Source organism: Chelonia mydas, chromosome 7, assembly GCF_015237465.2.
Source record: "Chelonia mydas isolate rCheMyd1 chromosome 7, rCheMyd1.pri.v2, whole genome shotgun sequence".
NCBI classification, from domain to species: Eukaryota; Metazoa; Chordata; order Testudines; family Cheloniidae; genus Chelonia; species Chelonia mydas.
The window spans coordinates 24,343,708-24,364,427 of NC_057853.1; the positions used below are offsets into that span (position 1 = coordinate 24,343,708).

At 39.5% G+C, this 20,720-nt stretch overlaps 1 protein-coding gene across 32 annotated transcripts in view; it reads right to left on the reverse strand.

Annotated features, from left to right (window-relative positions):
- LOC102929319 (sarcolemma associated protein) overlaps positions 1-20,720 on the reverse strand; it is a 165,186-nt gene that overhangs the window by 40,893 nt on the left and 103,573 nt on the right. For 9 of the 32 annotated variants that reach the window (XM_037905697.2, XM_037905695.2, XM_037905708.2 and 6 more), the window contains exons 10-14: positions 18,112-18,249; positions 17,307-17,475; positions 17,170-17,220; positions 16,540-16,590; positions 6,846-6,908 (exon numbers count right to left, since the gene is read on the reverse strand). In XM_037905697.2, the coding sequence (XP_037761625.1) occupies positions 6,846-6,908; positions 16,540-16,590; positions 17,170-17,220; positions 17,307-17,475; positions 18,112-18,249 (472 nt within the window). Of the gene's footprint in view, positions 1-1,882; positions 1,967-6,845; positions 6,909-16,539; positions 16,591-17,169; positions 17,221-17,306; positions 17,476-18,111; positions 18,250-20,720 lie in introns of all 32 variants that reach the window. The other 23 variants (XM_037905693.2, XM_037905691.2, XM_037905699.2 and 20 more) reach the window with 5 other exon arrangements.

Below are 20,720 nucleotides of genomic sequence, written 5' to 3' on the forward strand. Positions count from 1 at the left end.
AAGGTCCCTAACCAATTTATGGCATCTTCAGCTCTTCTCCCCTTTCTCATTACAGGAAGATCTGCTTGTGTGTTTGTGTTGTTCTGTTTTTTTTGGAGCAGAAAAAATACAGTTTTTTGTTTTTGTTTTTCAAGTGGGAGAAATAGTTGTAGTGATTGTTCTGAATATAGTAAAAATGTTTAATCGAAAAGATGGGCACCCAAGAGTTTGAGGTAATCCTGCTCCAGATACGAAGTAACAGTAAAATACCCCTCCAGTGCTGAACATGGTAAGGAGAGACAAGAGTGGTTAGAGTTGGTTACCTTTAGTTTTCCTCTGGCTGTAAGAAGCTTTGGATTTAAATCCCTGACTGCAAAAGCAATGCTGAAGTTTGTGCTTGGTCTGTACTTCAATAAAGATTGCCTCATGAAAAAGATGGATGAGGAATCAAGTAAAATGAGTGTCTCCCATACGAAGCCGGAGTGGGGAGGTAGTTTTTTTTTTCTCCAAGACCTTTCAAGATTAAGTCCCCAGTATGCCTCTGGAGAGTAAAGAGAAAGTTTGGAGGAGCTATCTACACCCTAGAACAGACTAAGATCTTAAAGCAAGGATGCAAGTAGCCAAGATATTGCCCGCTAACAAGATGGAATCTTGAGCCACATTGTTAAGTACATTCACAGTGAAGAAGTGCTTTGAGAGGTTGCTGAAGCACAGGATAGTCACCCAATTCACAACTCGTTTCCTCTCCCACCAATCATTCAGACCGAGCTACAGCAGTTGTATGAAGCCATGGCGGGTGGATTGTGTGTGTGTGTTGGGGGCGGTGGCACAATGGATCCCCTGCCCAAAGCATTTTCAACCCTTCTTTCCTGGCTTTTTTTTGGGGGGGGAGGGGGGAGCAAGAGGAAGGGAGAAGCAGGGCCAAAAAGAGAAGTATCCTTTGTCTTGCCTTGTTCCATGTTGTTACAGAACTCTACTGAGGTCAGAAAAAAAAAGACTGGATTTCACATATACACCAGCCAGAGTTTCTTCTAGCAAGGCAAAAAAGCACCTGGGGAAGACTGCCCGCCCCCCTGGAGAAGGAGCTGAACATAAGAATCCTGCATCCACATTAGCTACTCACCTGCCTGATTTATAGATGAGAATGACTCCATTCATAACAGTGTCAGCCACATCATAAAACAATTAGTTAGAATGGGTGTGTAACTAGTTTATGGCAGCAAAATGTGTTGCAGATTTTGGACTCTGCACAAATCCATGCATGGTCAAAACCAAAAGCAGTTTACAATTAGTGTGAAAAAAAGAAGTTGGTCTTTTTTGACCTTGATCTATTTTCCTGGCCAACTCAAATTGCTTTCAGCAGTGTATTTTCTACATGTTTTTTATTAAGAATTCTGATGAAAAAAACTAATTTTTAACGTTTCCTCCACCACAGTGATTCACAGTGTGTTCATGTGTGTGGAGACAGTTTATGAGTTTAATACAGGCTTTGCAGACCACAGTTTGATTTTTGGCATAACTTCTTCAGTAAACCCAACATCACACATGAATACAGCTGATTGATTAAAAGCTGCTATTGATGTTTTCCATTTGTATACTGTACAACAGTTTAACAACAGTATGCAAGATGCCATGAAGTATCAACAAAGTTCAAAGCAAATGGAAAAGTTTGTTTTGACTTGGCCATATTTATATATAGCAATAAATACACAGGACTTGGTGATATATGTAGAAGATTTTGAGACCCTGCAAACCAACTTTGGAATGTGGCAACATAGTTTTGAGCAGGCTAGACTTAGAGTGAATGTTGGTAAAATCGAGGCTATGACACGTGTGGGGAGCAGGACTTGCCATAAAGGACATCACAGACAGACAGCTTAGAAGCGTGAAATCATTTAAATACCTGGGATCAATGGTTGGTGCTTATGGTGCCATCCTGCGATATGCCCAGCATTTTGGTGCAAATGGAGGGAACTGACTCCAGTTCCTTGTGACAAGAAGATACCAATAATGTTAAAAATTACAGTGTAAAAAACTAATTTGAACCATCCAAATATATGGGACCGTGACTAGGCCAGCCATTAGAAAAGATTTCAGTATGCTCTCCACTACAGAAATGACGATGTTCAGATGGAAAGACATGCCATGATGGGAAACAAAATGAGGTTCTTAAGGGACTAATGTGGGGGTTGCTCCAATTGAAAACAAATTGAGGAAAACTAGGCTATGCTGATTTCAGCATATCCAGCAGAAACCGGAGAGCTATACTGGTATGATTGCTCTTGCAGTGTTTGTCGGTGGAAGATGACCAAGAGGGAAAGCAAAGTCTTGATACATGGACTGGGTATTAGCGGACCTTAGAGAGACCAATCTGTACAACACCCTGGAATTCAATCATGAGTTTTGGAAGAATTCTATAAAAGCTGCAACCCCAAATAGGGAAGTAGCAAGAAAGTGAGCAAAGAAAAACATCGGACCAAATTTGGCCTTCTTTACTTAAGATTAGCACCTTATTCCACAATTCTGCAGTAAGTTATTACTCAACATGAGTAAGGCTAGCAGACACTGGATTTGTTAGAGAATCTGAAGTACTCCTGTCTGTATATTTTTGAGAAATTTATTTTCGAGAGGGGCTTACAAAGTAAACTATTTGAATAAAAACACATATATCCCATATTTTTGGCTGAATATGTTTATGCATTTGTTAAAGTTTTTGATTACCATACCAGAATTGATATTCTCCAGTGACTGCTCCTCAAGAAACTGGCATGCTTATACAGTATAGTAGTTTATTTTAAGAATTATTTACTGAGACTGTGTACTTCAGAGGTAAAGTGCAAATAATTGTTTTAAAGTTAGATTGCATGTTTGCTTCTTTATGATGAATGAATGTGGCCTGGAGGGTTTGAGTGGGGGGGGGAGCTTTTTTAGGGTTTTCTGCTTGATTTTCTACCTTAGAATTACCCTTTGTCTTTTTAATTTATATTTTAATATCTTTGGGACAGGGACTGTCTTATTATTATTATTTGTATTACTGCAATAATCATACCTAATCATGGACTAGGACCCCATTGTTCGAGGCACTCTGTGTTCATACAGCATATAGCACAATAGTGCCCTGTAATTATTACTACTACTCTAGTAATAATAATGTTAAGTCTTCTTTTGCTCAGAACAGTTTAGGTGCATCAGCTCACAATAAACATGTTGGATCTTTAACAAGAACATCTTTTATCCAAAGTGTCAGTGTCTGAAGTTACATAGGAGTTAAAAAAATAATTATCCCGCATGTTTGAAGTCTGACTAAAAATGCTTTCCCTTAATTGCTCACAAGTAACTCTTTAAGCTTTATCATTTTATTAATATTCAGACAAAGCATTAGAGCGTCTTCAAGGGCAGACAAAACTTTAAGCCCATTTAATATATCAGAAAGAAGCAAAAGGTCACAAGCCCAATTTTCCCCTTTGTAGGTCACCTTTAATGAGTCCCATATGTTACTTATGAAAATAGAAATAACCAGTAAAATAATTAAAAGAAATTTCCACTTTTAAAAATAAAAAACTTGCTTAAAAGTTTAAGGGAACAGTTAGTTGTACATAAAATATACCCACTTTTATTTAAAAAAAAGCACAGAAGCAAAGGTTAAAATACCAATGGGAGAAAAAAAAAGGCAAAGCTTAAAATAGGAGGAAAATTGCACGTTGCATCACTTTCCTCTTATCTGCATAGTGTTTTCACCACTTTTGGGATAATCAAGTGTCCCACATTAACAGCAATGTATCACCACAGACCTAACAAAAGACTGAAAAAGTGAAATCCTGGCCCTAGTGAAATCAATGAGAGTTTTACCACTGACTTCAAAGTGACCAGGATTTCACCTTATAAATATGGTGAAGCAGTCCAGCCGTTAAGGCAAAAAGCAGTGAGAAATGGAGGGAATAGGTGAGGAGCAATTAACAAACATATCAAGCTACTGTTCTCCCAGACCATTCAAAACAGGGTTTCACAAAACTTTTCATAGTGTGGCCCAAATCTTAAGGCTGGGATTTTCAAACAAGCCCAAGGAAACTAGGTGACTAATTTCCATTGTATTGAATGCGGATTTTGCTGTAAATTCCATTAGGCTCCTCAGCAAATTCAGGCCTTAGTGTCTTCTGAACTATATGCCACCACTCCTGCCCCCAATTTGTGATGGCACCAACTACCTTCACTCCCATTACTGATGACATAACATCCCTGTCGCGACGACAGTAGCTGGTTACATGGATTACAATATCTATGAACACAATAAGTATTTTGTTCTCTTTAAGAGTTAATCACAGTCTTCTGATGCTCTTCATTTCATCTTCTGTTTCTCTTTCTCCCTACTTGTGCTTTGCTACCACATAATTTCCCTTTCTTCCTATCTCTGCAGACATCGATCCCTTCTCCTCTGTGCCCTTAGAAATGCTGCTCAGCCACCACAACATCCTCTTCTCTTCTGGATACACTATATAGCTGTCTCATTCCTTTCTCCCCTGCTGGTGCCTGGCATATCCAGTCTTACTGGTTCCTCTACTTCTCTTTTGTAGCAGCAAACACTAGCAGAGGAAGCTAGACTGACAGCTCCTTTTCAGGCATTTTTACAGATTTCCAGTCTCTCCCTGTGGAAAGAAAAACCTGGACAACTGTAAAAACTCCTGGAAACAAACAGATAAGTCAGTATAATGTGGCTAGCTCTGTGGACTAGCAGTAATCACAGCCCAGTTGCTTTCTCTGGTGATTTTAGCATGAGTGATAATATTTGGTGTATATTTTAAAATCCCAGCTCCCAGAGTCTTGTGAATACAGGAGGATCACAGCCTTCATTTTTAATTAAAATCCATTTCTAGCCTTCATTGTTGCAAGGAAAAGCTTGAAAGCGTGACAAGTGTAGCCTAAATGTTCAAAACCCAAAATGTATCTGTTTTCAGGCTCATGATTTTTGTGGCCTTGACTCATGATTTCTGAACAGTTAGGGTTGGCATTCTGATAGTCCAGATTACAGTTCACGACCTGCTCATTTAGAATTTCCAATTTCTTTTCTTATCTGCTTAGAAGGAAATATAAATTTACTCTTTCAAAAAGTTTGTTTATATTTACATATTATTCCTCATTCAGTGGCTCCATTTTTTTTTTAAAGCAAGAACGAAATATTACTATTTGATCGGGTTCTTGAAGTTTGGTGTTTTCAGCTATCAAATTCTCCCCACTTCTTTCAATACGTTTTATCTTTTATTTTCTTATCTCTCTTAGTTCAAAGGCATGTTGAAATCTTTTAGTTAAATCAAGATGATCACTTTTGTACCCTTACAGTGATAGAAGTGCTCATCCGCTTTAGTTTGCAGATCTCATGCTAAAAGATCAACTAATATACAATTTTAATTAGCTAAAAGACCAAACAATGCATACATCATACCACTGAAAATGAAGTTGACTTCATCAATTAGGCCAGCAAGCTCACTTTTACTATGCCGTCTGTTAGAAAGAGGAGCCTTAAGTAATCTCTATCAAGCTTAAAACTACTGAAGATAATTTTCTTTTTAAGTCTCCACTTGAGAAATTTTGGATCAGTCCCTAAAGTTTTGGAAGATACAGCCCATGCCATTTTTTAATGGAATTAACCTGTATTTAATTTTTTGTATTTTGGTTTATTGATAATTTTTCTTAGGTCTTTTGAAATGGGCATTAAGAGTATTCTGATATAAATTAAATGTATAATATTTTATTCCTCACCTTAAAAAGCAGAAACCCACCAATAAATTCATACTATGCGATGTTCATTACATTTTGGCAGTGAATCTAAGAAACACAACAGCGGTCAACATGCATAACTACAAAAATCAATTGTCAAAGAAAAGTATTGCCTCACTTCTGTTTATGCGTACTTCTCTCTGCTCCATTAATTCATAAATTTAACTTAAATGTTTAAAGTTACACCTAACAAATGTTGTAAAAACCTTCCTAGCACAACAGTATTGTGTATGTGGGGAAGCAGTGTTCTTTCTGGCATCTCCATGCTATTAAAAAGAGTTCTGTTTTCCAGCTATGCTTTCATAGCGCTTTCAGGGTTCTCCTCAGCTCGTGCTCCTGTCCCGGCTCACAGAACAAGCTAAGTAGAAACAGAGTTTTTCCTTAAAGATTTGCTCCATGCAGACATGACTGTTTCTCTACTAATTATCCTTAAAACCATACGCTCTGAAAAGCAAGTTTTTCACCTCAAGCACAAAAACTATCTGCCTTCCTACAAGATCAGTAGTAAGCACTTATGCTCCATTTCTTTACATTTTTTGGAAAATCTTATATTTCCACATGAAAATACTAGTCTCTTTTATAGTTTCGTTCCTGCAGTCACACTTGATCTAGTGCAAGCTGCATTATAAAACCTTAAAATTACCAGAAATTACATATATAATGCTAAACAGAGAAGAGACAACAGGCACCATTACCTCATCCCTATCTGTCTGCTGCAGCCTGCAATGTTTATTTTAATTGGCAATGTTAGTCAGGCTTCCAGCTTCTCTTATTTTCCATGAATGTTACAAAATTAGGTCAATCTTACACACATACGGCAACAGTGTAGCACTCATGCTCTCTCGCTGATAGAAAGTAATAATAGATTAAAGTGTTAAACACAGATCATGTGCTCAGCACTTCACAAAAGCAACAAAGATATCTCCTACTCTTAAAGAGTCAACTTTGTTGGAGTTCATAACGCCATAATTCTATACTTACAGCGCATTTCCACTACTGCAGAAATATTAAGTAGTACTGATAAATGTATTTTTCATTTTTGATATTTTGTTTTTTTTGTTTTAAAGTCAATGTGATGAATGCTCTGTACTCACTCTGGCACTCTATGAACTGATGAATAAAAGTGCAGTCCCCTCCACTCTTTGAAAGAAAGTGCTCTAGTAAAGAAAGAAACACTTCAGTTTACATCTCCTCATCATCTTAGAACTGATTTAACTATAAAATCTGAAATATACATTAAAATATTTGTAAATTAGGTGTTATTCTCAGATTTCAATATGATGAATCAACCTAATATACAAGCAGACAAGACATATTCTGTTGAAATAGTTAAGAATTATTTTTTGGAGATTAGAAATTTTACAGATTGTTTTTTAGACCTAGTTGCACAAAATATTGGGAAAGTATACTTAACATATTCAATTAAAAGTATGTTCAATTTTTAAAGTGTAAACTTTAATACTAAATTCTATGGAAGTTATTAATGAAAATGAATGAAAAATATGTACTTCAAGAAATATTATACTATTTCTAAAAGTCTTTATTTAACAAATTTAGTAACTGATTCATTTTACAAAAATTCCTACATTTAGCACCAACTAGAACACCTATTTCAGTTTAGCTATGTCAAAAATCACACACACACACACACACCTGACTCTACTTCCACTGACAAATCTATACTTACACCAAAGATTTAACTCAGTGTTCACCAACAGACTTATATTAAAAATAAATTTAGAATATATAAGATGATGCAATCCTTGATACCTTCTTATGCTGCAGTTTACTGAAATATCAAACCCCACAGCACTGAGAGACAAGCAGTTCCTACCATTAGTATATTATTAGTTTTGAACAAAAAAAGATTAAATCCTTGCACTAAGGGGGGAAAAAACATTTTTACATATTTTATTCTTAATTTGAATATTTTTATACTTATTTGAAAGAGTCTTCTTAGAGCTGAAGTGATTTTTTTCTTTGCTCTTTAATGGTAATCCCTCCTAAAATTTGAAAATACACACACACACACACACACAGTTTTGTTTTTTTACATTGGCAAAGGTTATTTTTCCTTGGGTTCTTTTGGTTGGAGTCTCATCACAATAAAACACAATGAGATTTCTTGGAAACACAATGGTCTTGTGTGTAACATCCTGCAGTGGGTTCAATTCCCAGCTCTGCCAAAGACTTCCTCTGTAACCATGGTCAAATCACAGTCCTTGCGAGGCTCAGTTCTCCATACATAAAATGGGGATAACAATACTTCCTTCTTCATACACAGTCTTTACTGTTTAGATTGTAAGCTCTTTGGGTCAGGCATGGTCTGTCTTTTATTACATATTAATAACACCTCGTGGAACGAGGCCCTGATCTCTGCCGGGGCCTCTATTATTCTTTGTATTACAGAAAAAGGAATGGAAATATGGGGGCATATTGAATACAGGACAGAAGTAGGTGACAGGAGATGGGGGGAAGCATGACGGAGAATGTGAGTGGGGCAGCTGCCTATTTTTTCTAGATAGATAGAAGGAAAGGAGGTGAGCTTACTCACACCCTGTGCAGTAACTGGAGTTCTTTGAAATGTGTCCCCCTATGGGTGCTCCACTTCAGGTGTGCTCATACCCCTTGCACCTTTAATCAGAGATTTTTGGTATTAGTGCCTATTTGGCCTGTGCGTGCACCTTGTGCCCCACTCCAAAGTTATGTAGGGCTGTGTGGGCAAACTGCCCACAGTTCCTTCTCTGCCATGAGGTCCCCAGAGGAAACTCCAAAACAGAGGGGAAGGGGGACAGATAATGGATCACCCATAGGAACACACATCTCGAAGATCTCCAGTTACTGCATAATCTGAGCTAACCCCTCCTTCTTCCAGTAGCGTGCCTTTGGGCACTCCACTTCAGGTGACTACCAAGCAGTACCTCCAGCTGGAGGAGGGGGTTTCGGCACTAAGTCCACGACTGAAGACAATATAACCTTTTTAATAGTAGTATCTGATTTAGAAAACTGGTATGTATGGAAATCCATGTGGCAGCCTTACAAATATCCAGAATAGAAACATTCTTGAGCAATGCCATAGATGTAGATAGAGATCTTATGGAATGGGCCAACACCCTAGGAAGAGTCCATATGTCCGTAAATTTGTAGCAAATGTGATACAGACAGAAATCCACTTAGAGAGTCTCCGGGTGGAAACCTCCAAATCTTTGGAGCTATCCGCAACAGACATGAACAGTCTGGGTGACTTCCTAAATGACTTAGTTCTGTCCACATAAAAGGCTAATGCCCTCCTAAGCATCGAAGTGTGTAAAATGACATCCTCTCTAGAATTTGGGAAATAACCAGAAGGTGGATAACTTGGTTCAGGTAAAACTCAGATGACACCTTGGGTAAAAATTTTGGGCATGGATGTAATGAAACTTTCTCCTTGAAAAATACTGTAAAATGGAGGCTCTGCTGTTAGAGCCCCTATTTCTCCAACCCTATAAGCAGAGGTGACGGTCTCCAGAAAGGCTGCCATAGGAGATAAATTAACAAGGGAAGAGGTAGTCATTGGCTCAAAGGGGGGAGAGCCCATAAAGGATCTAAGTACTAAATCAAAATCCCAAATAAGAGTAGGTTCCTTAACTTGGGGAAAAAAGATTCCCCAATCCTCTCAGAAACCTTACAGTTGTAGGATGGGAAGACTGACAATCCCTCAACTACTGCATGGAAGGCTGTTATAGCCACCAAGTGGACCCTGACAGAGCTCATGGATAATCCTATCATTTTTAGCTCTAGGAGGTAATCAAGGTATGATTGAGCGGGAATAATCAATAGGTGGAACACTTCTCTGGATACACCTCAGGCTGATACTTACCTCTACAAGAGAAAAAGTATCTCATGGAATCTTTCCTATTCTTCAGTAATACCTGTTGTACCTCCCTATTGACTAGTCCCATGAACCATCAAGGAGCCAAGCTTTGAGATACAGTATCTTCAGGTTGGGATGAAGAGTGAGGCTGGCATCCTAGGAAAGAAGATGAGGAACGGGCAGAAGGCTAATTGCCTGACCGATGGCTAGGTGAATCAGATAAAGACACCATATCTGTCTGGGCCACATTGGGACTATTAATACAATTCTGGCTTTGTCATGCTTTATCTTGTTTCTTACATTCAGAATCAGGGGCATGGGGGGAAAAACATATAGAAGACTTCTTGTTCATGGAACAAGGATGGCAGCTCCCAAAGAGAAAGGACCCAATCCCCTTCCTTGAGAAAAATGTTTGCATTTCTTGTTGGTCACAATGGCAAAGATCTATTTTTGGAACCCACTAAGTCAGAAAAATTTGATTGAAAATCAGAGGTTCCAGCTCCCATTCATTGTCCTGTGAGAAATGCCTGCTGAGGTAGTCTTAACCTGTTCTGTTTCAGTAAGTTGCTGAAATAAGAATGCAATTGGCTATATACCAGTTCCAGAGCTTTAATGCTTCATCACAAAGGGAAGGGGGACCTGGCCCCTTCTTGTTGGTTGATACAGAACATGCAAGCTATGTTGTTCATGAGGATTTTTATGGACTTGTTCTTGATTAAAGGCAGGAAGTGGATACAAGCATTCCTGACTGCCCTCAGCTCAAGAAACATAATGTGCAGTTGTCTCTCTTGGGTAGACTCTTTGCCTTGGGTGGTGAGGGTCCTTAAGTGTGCCCCCAACCCATCAGAGATGCATCTGCCATTATGGTGATAGAGGGAGGAGGCTGAACAAACCAAATCTCTGGTCAGACATTACCCGGGTTTGTCCACCAATTGAAAGTCTCTTACCTGATGAGGGACTGACACTAACTTGTTTAAGCTGTGTTCGTTCAGAGTGAAAAACAGTCCTGAACCAACCCTGGAAACACTGAAGGCAGAGCCTGGGACATGGCACCACAAAGTAAACCTGCCATGTATCTGAGTAATTGAAGACAACTTATTGATGTCTGTGGGCTGATATGAATCTTTGAGATGAGATTTACCAATGTCGAGAACCTGTTGGGGTGAGGGTGGGGGTGGGGAATTAAACCCTGGCTGATACAGTGTCTAAGGAGGCTCCTATGTACTTTTTTTTTTCCGCCTTCTTTTCTTTTTTAATACCAGGCTCAAAAGGGGATTTCTTGATGTTGAACTGCAATGCTAGTTTGCAGAACAGGGATCTCATCATCTTTGTGGTATTGAAAACCTAGTTGTAAGACCAGCCATTGAGTAGTCATCAAGGTATGGAAAAATGATTATCCCCAGATGTCAGAGGTCAGCTATGACCACCACCAGCATGTTTGAGCACACACTTGGGGCAGATGAAAGAACAAGTGGGAGCACTCGATACTTCAGGTGTTCTACTGAAAAGCACAGGAATAGTTTGAGACATGGGTAAACTGTGATATGAAAATAGGCATCCTGAAGGTTGAGGGCCAAAAACTAATCCCCCGATTCTAGTGATGGAATTATATCTGAGAGAGGCACTATCCTGAATTTCTGTCACTTGACAAAGTTGGTTGTCTTAGATTCAAAATTGATCTCGATTCTCTGTTCTTCTTTGGGTCCAGAAAATAGTGGGCGCAAAACCCCTTTCCTCTGTGCTGAATAGTTCCTTGTACAGCACCCATTGGCAGAAGTGAATCAACTTCTTGCTTTAAGAGATGCTTGTGAGAGGGGGTCCCTAAAGAGGGATGTGGAAGGGGGCTGGATATAGGGGAGGGAGGTAAAATGGATAGCGAACCCTGATATAAACTCCAGCATGCAGTAGTCTGATCTGATTGTTTCTCCCACTTTCTTTCTGCATGGGAGAGAGCCTCCAAAGGGTTGAAAGTGAATAAAATATATATGCAGCTCGATGTTGTGGGATATTTCCAGGATCTCGAGCAGACTATCATCTGAGCATTAGTTTTGACAATGACGGCTCAGTAGCGGGTGCAGAGGAAGCAAGTGGTCTCTTACTCTGGAACCTTGACTTTTTCCTGGCTGGTTCAAATGGTCTCTGGAATTCTGAGAATGAAGTAGAGTGGGATCTTTGAGCAGTTTGGGACCTTGGATCCAGCTACAGCATTGGCTGCATCTAACGAGTTCTGTAGCGATGCTCTAGCTAACTGACCTTCGTAATAATAGCCTGAAACAGGTCAAGCGCCCAATAAAGGTGGTGAATTTAGCATATTTGAGTGATTGTATTTCACCATGAGAGTTTCACGGTCCTAAATTGAAGAGTGATGGATAAATAGGTCTTTCTGATGAATAGATCCAGGCACTTTTGGTCTTTACAATATGGTGCAGCTTTTGCATTATATTGTCTGCCACATTGATTTACTGCCTCCACAGCCAGGGAGTTCGGTGTTGGATGGGAGAACAAAAATTCAAAGTTTTAAGCCAGCATATAATATTTCCATTTACACATTGGCAGAATTATTGTAGGGGGTTGGATGGATTTAGTAGGATCCAACAGGGCCTCCTTAATAGGCACGGCAACTCAGGTAGAGGGAGTTCTTTGGACAACGTCCATGAGCTTATGTTGTGACTCCCTGACCATTTCCAAGGGGATCTGGTGAGAATCCATGATGTGCTTCATTAATGCTTGGAAGCGTCAGACATCAGCCACAGCTGGCAGGAGAAGCATAACCACTGCATGTGGGGAAGATGAATAAATATTTGTTTGGTTACCTCTATCTGCCCTGGCCTCCTGCTCCTCAAAAGGATTCTTGTGCCGAAGGTGGTGGAGGAAGAGCAATTGGAGGAGGGGAGCATCTCTCCCGGTATTCCCATAGGAGAGACTAGGGGAATGGGAAAATAGCTGACAATATGCAGCCCAAGGATACCAGTACAGCCATTGGGGAGGTCCAAAATTCATAGGGGGTGGTATCCACTGGTGCTCGAACCAACTTGGGGAAACAGACCCATCTTTGGTGTAGCTCCCCGCTCTTGTCAAAAAGTGTCAGGATGGAAATCCTTCTGTCTGAGGTGCCAGAATTGAATTTGAATATTTTCAAGAGGTGGACACTAACACTCTCTGAAGATGTTGGAGAGTCAAGCAGCACTGGGGAAAGGTCAGACCTGGGCAACCATGCTTGTTTTGGTACTGATAACCTTTCAGTGCCGACTAACAAGGGAGACTCTGGTTCCCTCAAAACTAGACCCCTTGAGAATCTGAACTCATGGAGTATTAGGTGGGTTTGAAGAGCAGGACCCTGTTTTGTGGTCAGTACGGAGGCTCTATGCTGCTCTGGCAAGTCTACTCTGGTTTAAGTAGAGGGTACTAATGATGGTGTCTTCCCACTACCAAGGTTATCTTAGTGACTAATTTAAATGTAGACAGTACTGAATGAGTTGTGGGTACCATTCTCACAGAGGGGCAGGCTTCAACGATGCAGTGACCGGCTTGTGCGGCACTGAAGATCTCAGTACTGAGGCATGCTTGTTGTTCTTTTTCTCTGCTGAGCCTAGAGCCCTGGACACAGGATTGTATCGAGAGTATCTGGAGCCTCAGCCATACCCAGAGTGGGATGAGAGGTCTCTGCCATGGTCTTGCTCTGCAGGGACCAATGTCTATTTTAGATTAACTCCTTCTATGGGGAATGACTCCCTTTTCTATGGGTCTTCTCCATGGATAGATCAAGATGAACATGCCAAAGTTGATGGAGCACTCAGCAACCAAAGTCCTGGGGGGTTTCTTGATCTGGATCTGAGGCCTGATAGAAGGAGCACTTCATCATTAAGAGACTCAGTTTTAGCTCCCAATTTTCCTTGCTCTGTCTTTAAAAGCGGAGCAGATGGAATACTTTTGTGAGATACGGGACTCTCCCAAGCACCAGATACAATGGGAATGCCTGTCACTGATTGGGATAGCCTCCCAGCAAGAGATGCACTGCCTGAAGCCAGGAGAGCCTGGCAGAAACAGGGGCAATAGTATTCAGAAGGGGAATGTCCCCTTCCACAAAGGGGAAAGGGATTGAGAGAAAGTCCCCCTAAATTTCTAAATAAAACTAAAGAAAAAAAATAATAAAGAAGGGTAACTAAGCTAAATAGACTTAGAAAGTATGGCACATTAATGCTCCATCTCAGGCCAAGGTGGTTGACAAGGAACTGAGGGCAGCTTGCCCACACAGCCCTACATGTCCTTTTGGAGAGGGACACAAAGAAGTGCAGGGTGTATGCACAGGGCGAACAGGAACGATTATGTATTTAGATTAAATTTTGAACCTCAGATGACCACGTACAAATGGGGAGTGCGAGGCTTCCCCACAGAGTTGAAAAAACCCACAGCCAGCAAAAAAAACAATGATTTATTTATTTATCTAAATATCATTTTAAAACCAATTTGACTCTTACATTTCAGGGCTTGGCTCATCATTTTTCAGTGCTTAGAGGTGGCAGTACAGTCACAACAATGGGGAGAGAATTTTCAAAATGAAAATACGGCTGTAAAACCACAAAAATTGGCGTATGCATTAACTGAAATGACTGAAAAATTTCTAGATTTGACAGTTCCTTTCAACGTTTTTGTTCTAAAATACATACATTTGTAATCTGGAAGTCCACAATTTAAAAAAATAAATAAAACATTTCAGCTTAGCTTTAAGCTACTCTTGTCCAAAGTAGTATATTACTTTCTGAAAAAAATCCTAACCCTCAATTTTCTTTTGGTTTGGAAAGCATGAAGATTAAAAGTAGTCATGGTGCACCCAAGTGTTTTCTACAGGATACGTCACAATTTCAGTAACTGAAAACATGACATTTCAGTTTTAAACCATTCTTTCACTTACAAAAAAGTGAACTCGCTTTCTTATGGAAATTTTTTTTTAATCACTTTCTAGAGATTCAAAACAACTCTACATCTGAAGAGCTTTCTTAAACAATTATTAAAATGTCACTAAGGTTAAAATTCCAAAGTTTTGAAACTCTGGACACTAAGATAGAATGCTACATCAGTAAAAAAAAATAATCTACAGCCAATCCGGTGACTTGGCAGTAGGTCAGAGAAATACCATACACAAAAGACATTAGCACTAAGGAGTAAGAGACAATATGCATCATAGTTAAGTGTCTGGAATTCAGGATGGAGTTAGGAGAGATAACTGGTACTTAGGGGACTTCAGCATATAACTAAAGTTCATCACACTTTCACTTTCTTTAGGTATCAATCTAAGTTTTCCCCATGTGTGTTTTACACATTCTGAGATAGCTACAAACCTCACGTAAGAAGCCTCCGTTTATATAAAAATCTAATAAAGGATCAATGTATAGTATTTTAAAGTTTGCTTCAAAATGCCTATGGCACTTATAAAGGCTGCAAACGTTGGTCAATCAAACTCTCTACACAAGTTTTTTCTGCTGGACAATTCACAGTATCATCAATCTCCATGGAGGCCATGCAATACAGTAAGCATGTTAACGGCAGTAAGAAATCTATTAGTGGAAAGAGAATGTCAATAAATATAAAAGAAGAAAATGGTAGAACTTCAGAACCCTGTCTGGAATAGCACTGGGGGCAAGGTTAAGCATGGTAAAGGGAGAATTCATGCTTGAAAGATGATGGAGGGCTTTATTGACAAAAATAAGCCTGCATGCTAAAAGTTATGACATACTTAATATGCAAGCAAAATGAAACTCCCAAAATTAAGCCCTGTAGAAGAACTCATTCCGTTTGGAAAAAAAATACTGTATTAGCAGTAACAACCCTTTTGACTCTATAGAAGTAGAATAAACATTTTTTAAAAGCATTGGATCTGAACTACTATGTGCCAGTTTATTAAATAAGATTAGTGATCAAAAGCAATAATGCTTCCAATCAATATTTAGTGTGGCAGATAAAAGAACATCTTCAGCATTCACCAACCGAAGTTATTTTACAAGTCCTTTATTGCAAAAATATTTTTCCATTTTAGCACCATTTACAGTACATATTTTCATATGAGACAAAAAATTTAAATTCTGATTATTTATTGCAAAACTTAAGTCTTTTCCAACATTTTATAATCTCAAGCACTCTATGCCCAGTTCTAGCCTCACACATGAGCACCACACTGTATGTGGTCAAAGCCTGGGGTTGATTACTACATATGGTGTGATAATGCACACTTTTTGACAGAAGGAAAAAGCAATCCCAGTCTTAAAATATATAGGTAATTAAACCCCCAAAAAGTAAAGTTTAAAAAACTATATTTAACTTAAAAGGACACAGGTCATAAAAAATCATTTTAAATTCCTTTGTGGAAAAAGGAGGTTACTGTATCTGTTTTATTAACATCTCAGATAAAAACTGCATTTTAAAAATCTTATTTAGTTTTTACCATTTATGCTGTGTCTATACTTATACATTTCACTCAAGGTAGACTTTGAAAACATTCACTTGCTTCTAATAGTCAGGCCTATTTACTTACCTCTTCTGACTTACTAGTTGAAGAGTATAATGTCTGGGTGGCAAGCAAGTACAAAAATGTTTACACTGATTTTTTAAAAGTAATGAAACTATTTCTGCTAATATAGTGGCTGGATCCTGACATCTTAGGCAGACTTCCTTTGAATTCAATGGGAGTCCATCTGAAGAAAGGTTAAGCTATTACTTTCTGGTTTGGCTCATTAGGTTTTGAAAAGCCTTATTACAAAACCTAGATTTGAAGTCTAACCAAAACGACTGCCTTTTTAACAGGTGACAATCTACATATTTTTTGTTTTAAAAAAGTAACAGGAAATATTAAAAACAAAATCTTAGAGAATAAACATAATTTGTTCAAGTTTAAACAGCAACTATAAGAAAAAAGTTAGTCTTTATTTAGGATACACTACCTTTTTCTGCACTCCCATTAATTTTAGGTATGAAGTCATCAACTTGTATGCCTACGATTAAGAAAGGGTATTATTTCTGGATTCAAGCAAAGTATTTTATGTAGAGCACTGTGTAATGTAATTGGCTTTCCATGCTGCCTCCTTATCCTAAGTATTGAAGCAACAATCAAACCAAATAATCTATGTTAGGACACATGATACAATTTAATGATACTTTCTTGCACGACAGATCCTGTCACATATTGATCAAATGTGTCAAAAATTATCATCATCCAAAAATTACCATCAAGTAAGTAAAAAAAAATTATTATTTTTTTAAAACATTTTCCTACACAAACATATTTGAGTTCACAAGCAAGCAATGGACAAAAGAAAAACTTGATGAATATTTTAAATAGCAGTGCCCTCTTCTGGTATTTTGTTACATTGATATTACTTTCAATTTTAACAGGTCAAATGCAACTATGATCAGTGATTAAGAGGAAACAACAGCCAAATGCATAATTTTAAATGCTTTTTTCTTACTGTCAGCAATACCTAGATCATAAGGATTGCTAAAATATAATTAATGGGGTAAAAATTTAAAGATGAAATCCAGCTTTAAGCAAAGAACATTAATATCATACCTACCTAAGCTGTTGTGTTCTTTAAGAGTTTTCTCTTGCAGGTGTTCTAACCGTACTGTAAACAGAATTCCAAGAAAAAGATATTTCACAGATTAAAAGAAAAAAGATAAAATCAAAGTATTTTTTGACTAGATGACTGACCTTGTAAAGCAGTTAGCCGTTCATTGGTGAAATCATTATCTGCTTGCAAAGCTTCTATTTTTGCCTGAAGCTCTTGTTCTCGCTCTTCCATTTCATTTATTTTATGTTGCAATTCCTTTTTCTCTGCCTGCCCCTTCTGTTGGATTTCCTCTTGTCTTCCTTCTGCCACCTGCTCAAATGTGAGAAAAAATTAAGTTATAAGACAATGATGCACTAATTTGAACGTGAGTAAACATTCAGATGTGACTCCCTTTTTAGCCACTCTAATAAAGAAAGTTTAATACCCATCTGTAACCTTTTTCTACAAAGCCGTTTCCAGAAGTTAGTTCATGGAAATCTTATTTATTTCATATAGATACATTTTCTCCTGTATTTCCATTTCTTTAATGTAATTCCACAGCAATTTATTCCACAATTTGTCCTAAAAGCCTCTGTCCATCAAGACACACCTTGTTTGGAACCGTAACAAAAGACAAAACATCCCAGAACAATTTCTACAATTTATTTTCAATAATTTTATAGTAAAACAGAACAAATATCTCAGTTTTATCCGGACAGCATAGGTGTCCAAACAACTTTTTAGGACAGCCGAACTGCTTCAGTTTCTCATTTCACCAATCAAAATGCTTAGGTTCATGAAACAGGTCTGTATTGTCATTTACCAGCTTGAAAGAGAGCTGTGTCACTCCCTCTCTGGTGGTAAAAAAAAAAGTTACCTTGAGAATGTTATTACTAGTTTTTACTGAGCAATGTTAGATTGCAAGGACTAACAATTGCAGAAGGTTAGATAAAGTTCTGTTCCTACCTTCAGTTTGTCAGAGAGGTCTTTAATTTCATTTACAGCTCCATTGTACTTGTTTGCTAATTCTCTTAATTCTTCCTGAGTCCGCTCATTCATTTCTTTCAGGTGAGTACATTCATCTTCAGTGTTACTTAAACTTCGCTATAAGGAAAAAATTGGTGCATGTGAAAACCAAAAAATAGCGACAGTTTATGGATATTGAAGTTTGATACTGAAGATTTCAATTTATGACAAGAAATATGATCTAAAAACCTCTTTGCTTCTAATAGTTAATAAAGGCCAAAATGGATAGATCAAATGTTGGCAAAAATACTACCTATTTAAAAACACCTTTGTAACATTCAATTTAAATAAGAATAACCACACATTAAGTGGAGAAACAAGTTGTGTGTGCAAGAAAAAATGAGAGTAGGCTCTGGAGAAAAAATGGTTACTAACCTTCCATAACTGTTGTTCTTCGAGATGTATTGTGGATATCCATTCCACACTAGCTGCGTGCATGCCACCTGCACTGTGGAAATTTTTCCTTTACTGGCATCCATTGGGCCAGCTCTAGCGCCCTTTGGAGTTGCGCACTTATGCGCCGATATAAGAGGTGCCACTGGCACCGGACCCTCTCAGTTCCTTCTTGCTGGTAACTCCAACAGAGGGGTAGGAGGGTGGGTCATAGAATGGACATGAGAAACACATCTCAAAGAACAACAGTTACGAAAGGTTAGTAACTGTTTTTTTTTCCCTCTGAGTGCTTGCTTATGTCCATTCCATGCTAGGTAACCCACAAGGAGTTCCCCAGGAGGTGGGCTCGGAGTTCATGGACATGCTGACTGCAACACTGCTCTCCTGAAACTGGCATTGTCCTGGGCTTGTTGGATGATGGCGCAGCACGAACTGAAGGTATGAAGAGACAACCAGGTCATGGCTCTGCAGATGTTGTGGACTGGTACCTGTGCAAGGAATGCTGCTGACGAAGCCTGGCTTTTGTGGAATGAGCAGTCATAGTAACTAGAGGCAGGACATTCGCCTGTTCATAGCAAGCCCAAATACAGGCAGTTATCCATACACGCTTCTTTAGGTTGACACAGGTAGCCTCTCATCTTTTCCACTACTGCCATGAAGAGTTGCATGGATTTGCAGAAGGGCTTAGTACTCTCAATATAAAAAGCAAGGATCTGTCTAAAGTCCAATGTACAAGTCGTCATTCCTCATAGCTTTTGTGAGGTTTTGGGAAGAAGACAGGTAGAAAAATGACCTGGTTGTGGTGGAATTGAGACACCTTCTTTGGCAGGAAGGCCAGATGAGGGTGCAGTTGGACCTTGTCCTTGAAGAACACCATGTAAAAATGGTTCTGACATAAGGACCTTGATCTCAGAGACCCTTCTGGCCAAGGCGATCGCCAGGAAGGTGATCTTGCAGGAGAGAAGTAGTAGGGAGCATGATGCTAATGATTTGAAGGGGGCCCTCCGTAAGCCTTGAAAGGACCAAGTTTAAGTCCCATGGGAGTAGATGAGAGTGCCAGACCCTGGTGCTTTAGGTGGAGCAAACAGTCCAAGACAGACTAAAGAGAAGATTGAGATGGAGAGAGATCCTGCTTGAAGGCCCAATAAATGGAACGTTTCCACTTGGCCAAGTAGGTAGCCCTGGTGTAAGGCTTTATACTACCTAGCAAGACTTGTCCAACCTGTTCCAAGCAGGCCTGTTTTTCAGGGTTCAGCCATGCGGCACCCATGCAGTTAGGTGCAGAGAGGCGAGATTTGGGTGAAGCAACCGGCTGCGGTCTTGCGAAATCAAGTCCAGGCAGAGTGGCAGTGAGAGTGGAGCTGCCACTGAGAGGTCCAGAAGTATGCCAAACCAATGCTGCCATGGCCACACTAGTGCTATCAGGACAGCTCTTGCCTTGTCCCATTTGATATTTAGGAGAACCTTGTGAACCAAGGCAATCATTGTAAAGGAGTACAATAGGTGGCCTGCCCACGAGAGCAGGAAGGTGTCGGAGAAGGAGCCCGTACCGTGCCCGGGCAGCAAACAGAACTGATGGCATTTTCAGTTTTCCCTGGTGAACAGGTTCACATGCGGAGGCCCCCACCTTTGGAAGATGACATGGATGACCTCCGGGCAAGAAACCACTTGTGGTGAGAGGAGAAGGACCTGCTGAGGTGATCCGCCAACACGTTCTGGGCTCCCGGGAGGTGAGACACCTCAAGAGTAATTGAGTGTCTAACACAGATGTCCCATATACCAAGGGCCTCCTGACATAGGGCAGAGGATTGGGCCCCTCCTTGATTGTTGATATAGAACATGGCTGCTGTACTGTCTGTCAGGACTTGAACCACCTTGCTGAGAACTGGGGAATACTTGATATGCCAGGTGCAACGCCCTGAGCTCCCTGACACTTATGAGCAGGGAGAGTTTTTCCCAGTACAAGAGACCCTGAGTCCTGAAGTTGTTGAAGTGGGCTCCTCAACCTAGATCTGACGCATCCAAGACTAAAAGACATTGAAGGCTGTGGAGCCACAAAGGGCACCCTTCATTATTGACCTTGACTCCTTTCACCAGCCCAGGGAGGTGAGGACTGGGGGAGGGATTGTAAGTACTGAGTTCAAGTGGTGTCTGTT